Source organism: Bos javanicus, chromosome 20, assembly GCF_032452875.1.
Source record: "Bos javanicus breed banteng chromosome 20, ARS-OSU_banteng_1.0, whole genome shotgun sequence".
Lineage (NCBI taxonomy): Eukaryota > Metazoa > Chordata > Mammalia > Artiodactyla > Bovidae > Bos > Bos javanicus.
Window position 1 is genome coordinate 38,217,883 of NC_083887.1, and position 12,523 is coordinate 38,230,405.

Consider the following 12,523-nt stretch of genomic DNA (forward strand, 5'->3'; position numbering starts at 1 on the left):
CTGGGAGCCGGTCAGGGTGCTGGTGAACAAAAAGTTTCTAGGTCCCCCAGTGAGAATGGATTTATACTGATGTATGATCTACTGCCCTTTCTGTCACCTCCCCTCAAAGACTTGAGCGTGGGATGAATATTTAGGTCACTACAAGAGTTGCATTTATCCATGTCAAGTTGTCACTTGGCATGCTGGTCATTTGCCTCTGTGATTTTGGCTAGTCCATCTCCGAGAGATGGATCCACATGTTGAACATGAAATTATTGGTTTCTAAGTCTGGGAGTCTGGTGGCCAGATCAGGCAGGTGGTAAGTGCTTGTTGGAAAATGACCCTGGTGAACCCTCTGGGAAACATCTGGTTTCCATCAAAAATCCCACCTGTGTAAAGACTTCAGCAGAACTCAGTTTTCAGTGATTTCCAATTTCTTTCTTTATAAATTTATATTCACAGAAAAAAAGGAAAATGTTGCATAAAGCAATTTTGGGGGAAAGAAGTCCAAATTTAGCAGCAAATTCAACACTATTTAAGGGGGCTTTAACTCGAGCTACAGCCCCAGGTGTCCCTAAGTGGTAAAAAAAAAAAAACAAAAACACAAAATCCTGCCAATGCAGGAGACATAAGAGATGCAGGTTCGATCCCTGGGCCGAGAAGATCCCCTGGAGGAGGGCACGGCAACCCATTCCAGTATTCTTGTCTGGAGAATCCCAGGAGGAGCCTGGTGGGCTATAGTCCATAGAATCACAAAGAGTCAGGTATGACTGAAATTACTTAACACACACTTAACTTGAGCTACACGGCTGCTCAGAATCCAGGAGTTGCACGAATCTTCCCCTCAAATTGTGGCTAACTGCGAAAATGACTGCCCTCCAGAAGCATCTCAGCCTACTAAGGGCTTCATGCTTACTTTTTAATGTGGAAAACATGTCTTAAAACAATCCCTTTCCAATGGAAATATCTGAATCCAACCTAGCAACCCAAACAGAGGCTACGGACAGGTTAAAATATGACAGGAGAAATCAAGAGACTTGTGAAGGGAAGTGGGGAAGTTTGTTCAAGTGGCCAAGGAAGTGGTCAGACACTGTTATGAGTGAAAGTGGACAGAAGGTCAACCTCCGCCTCTCCAAATAAAACCACTGCTGTTTACCACCCAGCTGGCTGGAGAGGCAGAGCAGACCTCTGTGTCAGAGGGGGTTTTGCCCACAAAAATGATGTGCATCTTTTGAATGAGTTGTTCAGCAGCTTTAGTGGAGTGTACTTGTTGCAAAGACTTTGGACATTGTAGGTTCCTCTTCTCTAGATGTATGTTATTCCTGGAAAGCATGTGATAGAAGTGAACTGACAGAGGCAGAATGAGAACACACTATGGCACTCAAGTTCAAGGTCATATTTATCCAAAGATCTTAGCAGGAGACATTGCATGCACAGAGGCAGGGAATTAACATAAGACATGGGATCCAGGGCTTGTCAAGACCATGTATTGTGGGAGATTGGCTGTCTATGGAATATAAGAAGCCCTCTTTTACTACTGGTAGATTTTGACTCATTTTCCTTACTACACAACTAACTAAAATTAGGTCATCTGATATGAATTTGGAAATAGCCACAAGTCAGAATTTCATGACAGAGTATCTTTTTTAAGTGATCAGAGATAGTAACTATTGGCAACAAGAGATGTTTTGTGGAAGAGGGAGAAGATAAGTTCTCTGAGCTCTTTACTAAACTTTCAAATCTGCTAAGAGACTTTCTCTTTCTTTTTACCTTTCTTAGTGGCTCCGTGAAACCCAGAGTCAATTTCTTCCTGTGGATTTTTAGAAAACTGGTATCGGCAACTGGCTGGGTGGCCGTTGGGTCTAGATTCACAGAGTTTTGACTTAGTGCCTCTTTTTCATTACTTATTACATACTGGATGTATCATCTAATTAAATAATTGAAGTATTAAATTATTTAACCATCACATCTCCCTATGAGGTGGTATTTAACAGGTGAAGAAACAAAGGAATAGATAAGCTACACAACTTACTGTAGGTTAAAAAGCTAGTTAAGTGCTCGTGTTAGGATCAGAAACCAGGCACCCGCCCAGGAATATGGCTTGAAGACACTAGATTGTTCCATGTTGGGCAAAGAGCCATTAGGGGAGGAGTGAACCAGGACAATCAGAATTTAAATTCTGCCATGAAGTCAGGATGGATGTGGGACCTCCCACATCCACACCATCATTTGGCTGTAGCAGCGAGGACCTGAAAGATGAGCTCCTGAGTGTTTCTTTGCTTGAGTCTCTTGGTGAAAGACAAGGAGTTTGAGGAAGTTTTTGGAATTTACTTGATTTTAATATTTGATAATTAGCCCCCACACTCTCCTTCGTAGCTGTTGCTGTGCAGTATATGAAAGAGAGATCAAGGATTTCTAAGCACCCATTGAAGGCACCATTCCTCACCATATTTCAAATTCCAGATTGGTGCTGTTGATGTCCGAGTCATCAAACATGCAGGTCAGCAAGTGCTGGAGTCCATCCACTTCCAGCTGACTGTAGCATGAGAATGAGTAGTCATCCAGTTCTGCATCGTCAAAATCTCCTGGCAAGGAACAAACCTACAGATGTTAATGAAGCCAAGAAGTGCCCTCTTGTGCAATCTGAACTGATGTTGCTGAAATGGTAGCCTTTCACGGCAGACATGAAGGAGTGGTGATTGTTTGTCTAAAGAAGGAAAGCCCAAGGGCAGAGGCAAGGAATAGGACTTCAAAATAAATAAATAAATAAATAAAATAAAAGCAAACAAAATGACAAAACTCAAACAAAGCTTAATGAGCACAGATTTTTTCCTAACAGAAAAAAGTCATCACAATTGATAGTCTCCAAAGGTTTATAAATATCTTGCTATTGGGCAAGTGCATTGGAAATCTAGAATGAGACACTAAACACATCCTTTCTTTTATATAATGAGTATTTCTTTTGTTAGTCTATACATTTAAATGAGATACTCTATTATTTATGTGCCACCTAATCTAACCTTGTACTTTATTACTAATCTTCCTTTATTGCCTCCCAAGAATTGTTTTTGAATGAATGAAAGATGATAGCTATCTTGCAGTGAGAAGTTCACGTCTTAAAATGGTAGCTTCCCCTTACCTAAACAGATATCCCACCTAAAAGTCCCATTGATTTTTCCCATTGTGTGAATATTTATTTAAAGCCACTTGTCTTAAGCTACTAACTGAGGCAAACAGGATCAGAAAAAATTACATCACAGGACTCAGACCTGGTGGAGCTTCCCATGAATCTTAAAGATACTACTTCTGTGCTAATATATCCTCCTTTTAGAGATATTGTGTTTTATGAATATGAGCAAAATTTTAGAAGCATGTGGGAAACCAGAATTTTTATGCCATTGCTTTTGGAAAGTACTGTCTTTCAGAAATAGTATTTGATTTCTTAAGATGGATTGAGGCCCCTAAGATTAAATATATATATTTGTGTGTATATTTAATAGTATTTAATAAAGAAAAATATGTCATCAAAGATACTCCATCTGGGATCTGAGAAAATCCAGAGTAACCAAAGCCATTCTTGGAGAGATTGAGTGTGAGCTATGACTGCTTCAAGGTCCATTGATACTGAAATTACTTTGGCCACTGATACTAGAAAATTGAAGCTCCAGGGGTTGGGGAGATCCCTTGGAGAAGGGCATGGCAACCCACTCCAGTATGCTTGGCTGGAGAATCCCCATGGACAGAGGAGCCTGGTGGGGTCGCAAAAAGTCAGACATGACTGAGCTACTAAGCACAATACAACACAGCACTGGCTTTAAATAGGATAGAGAATATACTGAAAATTAAACCCCAACTGAGTATCCTGAAGGCCATGGGATTACAGACAGAACCCTCTTTACTTCAACAACCCAGTAGTTCTTTGGGAAAATTAGTAAAGCTGGTTGTGAGTGAACCAACCAGTTGAGAGAAAGGTCAGTTCAGTCAAAGCAACAAATCTTGAAGAGCCGCACCTAGGTAAGAGCTGCAGGCACTGCTCTTTCTGACTATACCTAGAGTCTATCGAGCTCACAATTCTGCCACCAGCAGACTCCTGATGCTGGGAAAGATCTAAGGCAGGAGGAGAAGGGGACGACAGAGGATGAGATGGTTAGATGGTATCACCCACTTAAAGGACATGAGTTTGAGCAAACTCCAGGAGTTGGTGATGGACAGGGGAGTCTGGCGTGCTGCAGACCATGGGGTCGCAAAGAGTTGGACACGACTAAGTGACTGAACTGAACTGTATTTCAGCTGGACATGGCCCTCTTTTTAATGGCAGTTTTAAATAATGAGGGGCAGTCCACTATTCGGGGCTTCCATGTCAAAATATATTTGCTCCTAATATTACAGAGTGAGGTCCAGTCCCCTAATTGCTGGCACCTTTCTTGATGGAATGATTCTGGGTGGCTTTAGCCTGCCCTTATCTGGCAGTACTCATGCACTCTAAATATTTTCTCTTCCTTAGAACGTCTACCAATCTGGTACAATAGAACCTACATTACTCTTTGGATTCAGACATTTGTGGGTCAACTTTGTCTCCAAAACTCTTTAACTCTTAAGCCAGAGAGAGCAGACTTTAGTAGATTCTGGGTATCAACAGAACAAAGCACTCCTGCTACCCTTAGCCATCCAATCTGGCAAAGCAAATTTGCTGTATATTCTTATACATTCTGTAAAGCAGTGACCACTTACAATAGCCAAGACATGGAAGCAACCTAAAGGTCCATTGACAGTTGAATTGATAAAAAAAACATGTAGTATGTATATATATATATATATATATATATATGTGTGTGTGTGTGTGTGTGTGTGTGTGTGTATGTATGTGTGTGTGTGTGTGTGTGTGTGTATATATATATATTGGAATATTACTCAGCCATGAAAAAGAATGAAATAATTGCTATTATTTGCTGCAACATAGATGGATGCAGAGACTATCATACTAAGGTAAGTAAGTCAGACAGAGAAAAATAAATATCATATGATATTGCTTATATGTAGAATCTAAAAAAAATGATACAAATGAAATTATTTACAAAATAAAAATAGATTCACAGACATAGAAAACAAACTTACCTAATTTACCAAAGGGTGGAAGGTGGGGTGGGAGGCAGATAAATTAGGAATTTGGGATTAACATATACATACTACTATATATAACATAGGTAAATAATAAAACACTACTGCAAAGCACAGGGAACTATACTCAATATCTTGTAATAATCTATAATGGAAAAGAGTCTGAAAAAGACATATACATATGTGTGTGTGTGTCTCTCTATATACGTATAACTGAATCACTTTGCTCTATACTTGAAACTAACACAACATTGTAAATTAATGATACTTCCATGAAAGAGAAAAAAGTAGTGGTCATATAGTTAAAATGGCTGTGTTTTGAGAAATAGCTCATTGGTTGTTTAGCAGGTTCTGAGCTCACTGATTCTGAGCCAAAGTTGCTTTGTAAACAAGAAAAGTCCCCTCAATAACCTGCAAAATTGCATGGCATTTTACAGAGAGAATGTCATATCTGCTCTCAGCTTAATTAAGAGTCATATACACAGTGGTTAAGACCTTCAGCACCAGAGCTGGACAGATGTGGATTTAAATCCTGGCTGTTCCACTGTGTAGCTGTGATCCTTCATCAGATCCTCTCTAAGCTTCAGGGTTCTGATATTTAAATTCATGTTATTATGAGGAATCACTGAGTACAAAGATCTTGCTTAGAACACAGAAAACACTCAATAAGGGCTAGCTAAGACTATTATCACATTCTTTGAGAAATAAAGAAAAGGTGAAAAAAAAAAGAATTCTAATTCAAAGGATATACATGAAATCTTTGGGGGTTCCTTTGAAAAAGAGTGTTTTGTCAAAGGTATTATTATGACTACAGCTTTGAAATTACATAGAGCTTATGAATAGTGAGTTTTTTAAAATGCTCACTATAAAAATTAGAATTTTTGAAATATGTGTTACAGACAAGAATGTGGTTCTTGTGGTTTAGAAGTTTTCCTACTGGAAGGGCTTAGTTGATTAAAAGTATAAATGATTTGGATTTTTAAAAAAGTATCTTCTTTTGATAACTCTTATGCTTATCAGAGAACTAACTTATCTTTAACAAAGAGCAGTTGATTATTTTGAATTCCTGACACCTCAAACCGAGAAGTATTTTGATGTAATCATGTGGATGGGTGGTTACAGATCTCTTAAAAAATACCCTGAAGTTTAAAAAGTTGAAGTGAAAACTCAGCTTTCAATTAGAATCCTTAATTTGTTTTTAAAATAAAATGACCACTGTGTTGGGTAGGGAAGCAGAAGGGATATATTATATTCCAAAGGGTAAGATTTATGTGTTACCTGCCAAGCATCTGTTTGTACAGACACAAGACAACATTTACCATGAAATAATTATCATCCCCCACAAAGTGATTCATTCACAGTCACACTATAAAAATGTCAACCCTCTGAAAATTCCATTAACTAAAATATGCTAGGGATTTCCTTCCTTAGTGATTACATGACTTAAGCTATCTAAGCTGAGTCATTAGGCTGACGTGCTTGATATCTTCACTAGGCAAATACTTTTTAAATCTTAAAGTGAAAGCAGTTAATTTTCAGGAACAATTTGGTGGTCCAAGTTTCCAGGTGGCTCCTCTGGGCCACTTCACCCTTGAGTAATTTCAGTTGTAATTACAATAGATTTACAAATTAGACAGCATCTGCCTCTAGGTACTAAGTATTTAAGGATTTTAAAGATAATTATTATATGATGATAAATTCATTGGCTGGATACAGTTAAACATATTTCAAAGAGAACTCATTCAGATCTTACCCCATTCAGTTATTCACTAAGAATACCACATGATCACACCAAAACTAAAGTATTTTGAAGAAATTTTCAAATATTTGTTAAATGTCTACTATGTTCTAGGTACTGGAGTAGGTGCTGAGAAAACAGCAAAGGTAAGTGCAGACAAAGTGGTTGTTTCTAGATATTATTTTATCTTGAAAGTGGTGTTTTCGGAGCCTTCTAAAAAGCTAAAGCAAAACAAAATGAGCTTCTTTTCTTGGCAAGGTAAAGTTACCTTGAAGGTTCTCTAACAAGCATAACCATTGTGTCTCTATGGGTGTTCTTTTTGTAAGATCAGAGGCATCAACAAATATTTAAGATTCATACTGGGAGAGTCAAGTGCATCCCTTAACAATTCTAAGCCTTTATAGACCACTTGCAGTTTTGGCCCCAGGCCCCCTGTCCTGGTGGTTAGAACAGGCAAAATGGTGGTAAGCCCTCAAACTCCCTTAAATTTAACCCAGTGCCCCATTCCAGTCTATTAGGGATCTGAGCAACTGAAATAGGTGCTAGGAATCATCTGAAATCCTGAAGAAAAATCAGAAATGACTCACCATTCTCTGCATAGCCGCTTTCTCCAGAAACGGCTTGAAGTAAATAGAAAAGCGTACCCAAAGCAATACTTAGAAGTGTCATTCTGAGAGAAACAGAGGAGACAGCAAGCGCGTGAGCCTATGCGTAGGAATGAATGAGAGAGAGAGAGAGAGAGCAACTTAAATCTATAGCTTTAGGACTTTATACTTGTTTAACCACAGGGGGGAAGTAGGGGGGAAGTCTAAACAGAAGAAAAGAAGGCAAGTGCCAGAAACAGGAAGTGTGAGTAAAAGTATTGCTGTTGTAAGCAGAAGCAGAGGAAAGGAAGGGATGGAGCCTTTCAGAGGCTGGTACCTCTTTGGCATCCCTGGCTGCCCCCAAATGTACTGGCCTTATTTCAGATGGAGGTGGTGGATTCAAATCTAGGCTTGAACTATCTTAGATCCACTTTAAAAGAATCATGAGACAAAAATCTAAACAGACAAAGTTTATCAATTGCTTGTCTGACTGAGTGTTGCTGTAAAGGAAGACTGTGCACTTAATGAAGTCATTTATTGAGGGTATATTTTAAATTGTCTACCTCCCATCTCTGAACATACATGATAGAGTTCCACAAATACAGTCACTTTTCTGTTGTGTTTTTTGTGTATTTCTGGTGGTTACTTATGCCTCATCCATCGTAGCAGGCACTTGAGAATTACTTGTTTAATGTAGAAGTTGCCAAGCTATGGCCCAGGAGCCAAATTTGGCCCACTACTTGTTCTTGTGGTGGGCTGCCCTGGTGGCTCAGACCGTAAAGAATCAGCCTGCTATGCAGGAGACCTGGGTCCGATCCCTGAGTTGGAAAGATCCCCTGGAGAAGGGAATGGCAAGCCACTCCAGTATTTTTGCCTGGAGAATTCCATGTACAGAGGAGCTTGGTGGGCTACAGTCCATGGGGTCACAAAGAGTTGGATACGACTGAGCGACTAACACATACACTTGGTCTTATAAGTAAAGTTGTGTTGAGACATGGTTGCTTTGTTATTGTATCGTCACAGTAAAGTCACTGAGACAGAAACTGTACATTATACAAAGTGTAAAATCTTCACTGTCTGGCTCTTTACAGAAAAAATCTGCCGACCCTTTGTTTAATGGATTAAACAATTTTCTCTGTGTATTTAAAATAGGATTCTATTTGTGAAAATCTGATAGCCACACAGCTTTTCAAGAATATAAGGTACATGCATGCCACACTGGTACCAACGTATACAGGACAAAATTCTGAGACAATGATAGAGGTCTTTCAGACTCTCCTTAAACTAGTTTGTCCATAAAAATTGTCCTCAACACAGCCTCATGGTTAAAACAGTGATATTTGTCAAGCCTGGCTGTGTGCATGCTAAGTCGCTTCAGCATCCAACTCTTTGCTATGGACTGTAGCCTGCCAGGCTCCTCTGTCCATGGACTTCTCTAGGCAAGAATACTAGAGAGGGTTACCATGCCCTGCTCCAGGGGACCTTCCTGACCCAGGGATGGAACCCACAGCTCCTATGTTGCGGGAAGATTCTTTACCGCTGAGTCACCAGGGAAGCCTAAGCCTGGATGACTTCTTAGTAATTGTTGGATGCTCTTCCACATCATTGGTGTTCAGAGTCATAGGTAGATAGCAGTTCTGCCATCAACACACTTTTGCTTACGTCTGTGGATAATCTAACCTGGATTCTGGCCCTGAAATACCACTGTCTTGATTCACCTTTTTTTTTTTTTTAGAAAAATCCACAAGACTGTGAATATAGGATGACAATTACAGAGATGCTGAATGGACAGTGACATAAACTTCTGTTCAATTCACTGTTACTGAGTAACATCGGTCCTATGAACCTGTAAGAATGCTATGGGAAAGTGGGAAAGTGTTAGTCACTCAGTCGTATGGGACTCTTTGAGACACCATGGACTGTAACCCTCCAGGCTCCTCTGTCAATGGGACTTTCTAGGCAAGAATACTGGAGTGGCCATTTCTTCCTCCAGGGACTCTTCTCAACCCAGAAATTGAACCCAGGCCTCCTGCATTGCAGGCAGATTCTTTACTTTCTGAGCCACCAGGGAAGCCCCAAGAATGGCTATAGTAACCAAGATGAATAACATCCCTTGCCCCAGTGTAGAACAGTCTTAGAAAGCCACATGAGTTAGCTTGTCTTATTGTTACAGGTGGGCTTCCTTGGTGGTTCAGTTAGTAAAGAATCTGCCTGCAATGCAGGAGGCCTGGGTTTGATCCCTGGGTTGGGAAGATCCCCTGGAGAAGGGCATGGCAACCCACTCCAGTATTCTTGCCTGGAGAATCCCCATGGACAGAGGAGCCTGGCAGGCTACAGTCCATGGGGTTGGAAAGAGTCGGACAAGACTGAGCGACTAAGCACATTGTTGCAGGTACTGTGACAAACTTGTAAGAGGTGAAAAGAAGAGGTGGGGCATTTGTGCTAGTCCCTGGAAGCTCCTCTTCAGAGTTGAGGCAGACCCAGTGCCAGACATGGGGTGCCTAGTTCATAACGTCATACAATGGATTACAAATTCAAAGAACATTTTAAAGCAAGAAGCCAACTGAATGGGACACAGTCTACCTCCTCCATCTGCTGAGGCCTTCTTTTGACATTTTCCACACATCTTCCATGAAGAGTGACATAAATAAACGGTGACAATTTTGTGCATCAAATGATAATTTGTGTTCTCACTTCTGATTTTTCTTTGAATGCTCAGTTAGACAATTATAAGCCTGATTGCGTGTTGGGCTGAATATCCTTTCAAGAAAGCTGCAATTATAAATTTCCATGAACTAAGTGTTCAAAGAAAAATCACAAATTATAGCCATCCAGCAACACAGACCTCATGAACTGCTCACAGGCTGTCACTCCATGGGTGAGTAATTGGGTCATGTCTCTTTAAATTCTCTTGTTTATCATTCAAGTGGACTATCATTTTGATTGTATCTCTTTCCTTTAGTTGTGAAGATGTAAAAGAACAAAGTCAAGACACAATATTTTGGTACAGCATGTGCTAGTTGGCTCAGGGGATTTCCACGGGTATACTTACTCTCTTCGGGTGGGGCAGGAGATGCTGAAGGACCTCAGAGAGAAACCTATATTAAATGTGGGGAACTCAAAGATGAGAAGCTTCACTTGTCCCTCTAGAGATTCTGGGGGAGCAGTGGTGCCTTCCTTACTTTCTTTACCCAGATCTCGCTGCTCCTTTGGAAACTTAAGAAAACTAAGTTTCTAAGAAACTTAGAAAACCCCTTGCTCCACCTACCACCTAAACAGAGACATTTATTCTATTTCTTGTCATTATTGGCTATGGGAGAAGTGAAGAGATGAGAACCGCAAAAATGGAAAGATGCTCAGGGCACTGGAGCCTCTGACCATGGAATCAGGATCTGAGCAAGCAGTCCTTTGATGGGGCAGCTTGATTGGAGCTGACATTTTCTCCTTCTCGTCTCTCATCATTTCTTCTCGTTGCGTCCTTTCTCTTCCTTCTTATGTTGTCTTCCTCTAGCTTCTTGAGTTCCTTATGATGTGGTCAATCATAGCAAAGGTGTTTTATTTTTTTCTCAAATACAAGCAGAATAGAGTGACTTTGTAAGACTCCCAGGATCAGTTGATCCTGTCTCTCCTTTCTTTCTTTTTTTTGTGATCGTTCAGACCATTTGTGAAACTGACAAAGCACACGGATAAGATTTTCTTATATTTTCACACTGTAGTAAGGTACATGCCCTTTGTGTGTAACTGGTTAGAGTCCTAAAGAGCTCAGAGAACTGGCCTTCTAGCAAGATTTGAAATTTGTATTCCAGTTGGAGGGGTGTGCACTCTTGGATTGTCTGTTGTTTTTCACTTGGTACAAGTTCCTTTAGGAAACCCCATGTTTTCTCTTTTTCCCTGATTAAAAAGGATAAAGATGCTCCTGGGAAAATTCAGGCTGAGATCTTAACTTCTTGTTAATCTTCACTATCTCAACTCTTCTTTTATGAACAGAAATTTTATTTCTATCCTTGACAGAAGTTATAGAGTTAGTGGACAGACATCAATGTATTGCCTCTTTCAATACCCTTGGGAAACAACTGTTTCAAGAACAAAAGTATTTCTTTGAGTCATTTTTTAAATGAAGCCTATAAAATAGCCCCTTAAACACTTAGTAATTTGTCCCAAATGAGAAAAATGTAAAATTCATTCATCTTGAGATTGAATATTAAAGGACAATAAAGTGAAATAACAGCAACAATAGTAATAATAGATAGTACATTGCTATAGAGATATACTGGCTAAAATCTGTTGTTGAAAAAATACTCAAAAAGTCCCAAAAGACATTCTCTGAGATCTGTATTAACCTCCCCCTCTCACTGTCACTTACCTTCTTTGATTAATGATTAGATTTTATCCATAAGGTGGAAAGCAACCATGGGGCCTGCCTTCTGCCAGAAAAGGGACATCCAGACCAGCTCAGTGGGGTGACTGGGGAGCCCCGAGCACTATGGGAAAAGAGAAAGGAGACACCCAAGTGTGTCAAGTGGGCGAAGATGGCTGTGGGGAAGTCTCACTTTGCTCTCCTCCTGAGCAAATCCTCTTTAGCATTTATCAGTGTGTGCTGAGTCAGGCCCCAGGCTTCTAAGGGGGAGTCCCAGCACCGTGAAGTTTCATTTCCAGGAGCACAATATTTTCCTTGTTGTGGCTCTTCTTTCATTTCCCTTTCCTCCTTACCCCATGTCTTCAGCCTCATGCCTTGCTGTCGCTTGTGTTCTTTCTGGTCAGAGATGACATGCCAGAGCTATTGTATCTTTACAAGATCTTAGTCTTTGTCTTTGGAAGCAACAAAAAGGAAATATTGGAGTGCCAGTTGGTCACCCTTTGTTAAAGATGTTTCTGTCAGAAATAGTGTCTGATAGCAGGAGGTGCCCAAATTTCAATAAAAGTGTGAACAAGAGTGTTGAGCCTTCGGGAAAGTGGGACGCTGTCTGGCTATGGCTATAGGCTCCAGAGCTTCCATGGGCAGCTGCCAAGTTGTAGATCTACCTACAGCCTCTGGTCTCTCCTAGGTCCTTCTGGAGACGGTCCTTGCATGCTCCTACTCACAACTGTCAGGCATAGCACCTCT

General features: G+C 40.3%; 1 protein-coding gene across 4 annotated transcripts in view; it reads right to left on the reverse strand.

Annotated features, from left to right (window-relative positions):
- IL7R (interleukin 7 receptor) overlaps positions 1-11,888 on the reverse strand; it is a 40,631-nt gene extending 28,743 nt beyond the window's left edge. The window contains exons 1-2 of one of the 4 annotated variants that reach the window (XM_061393745.1): positions 11,783-11,888; positions 2,426-2,564 (exon numbers count right to left, since the gene is read on the reverse strand). In XM_061393745.1, coding sequence (XP_061249729.1) covers positions 2,426-2,475 — 50 coding nt within the window. In that variant the 5' untranslated portion in view covers positions 2,476-2,564; positions 11,783-11,888. Of the gene's footprint in view, positions 1-2,425; positions 2,581-7,422; positions 7,606-11,782 lie in introns of those variants that run through there. The other 3 variants (XM_061393743.1, XM_061393744.1, XM_061393746.1) reach the window with 3 other exon arrangements.
- Between the last annotated feature and the right edge of the window lie 635 nt (positions 11,889-12,523).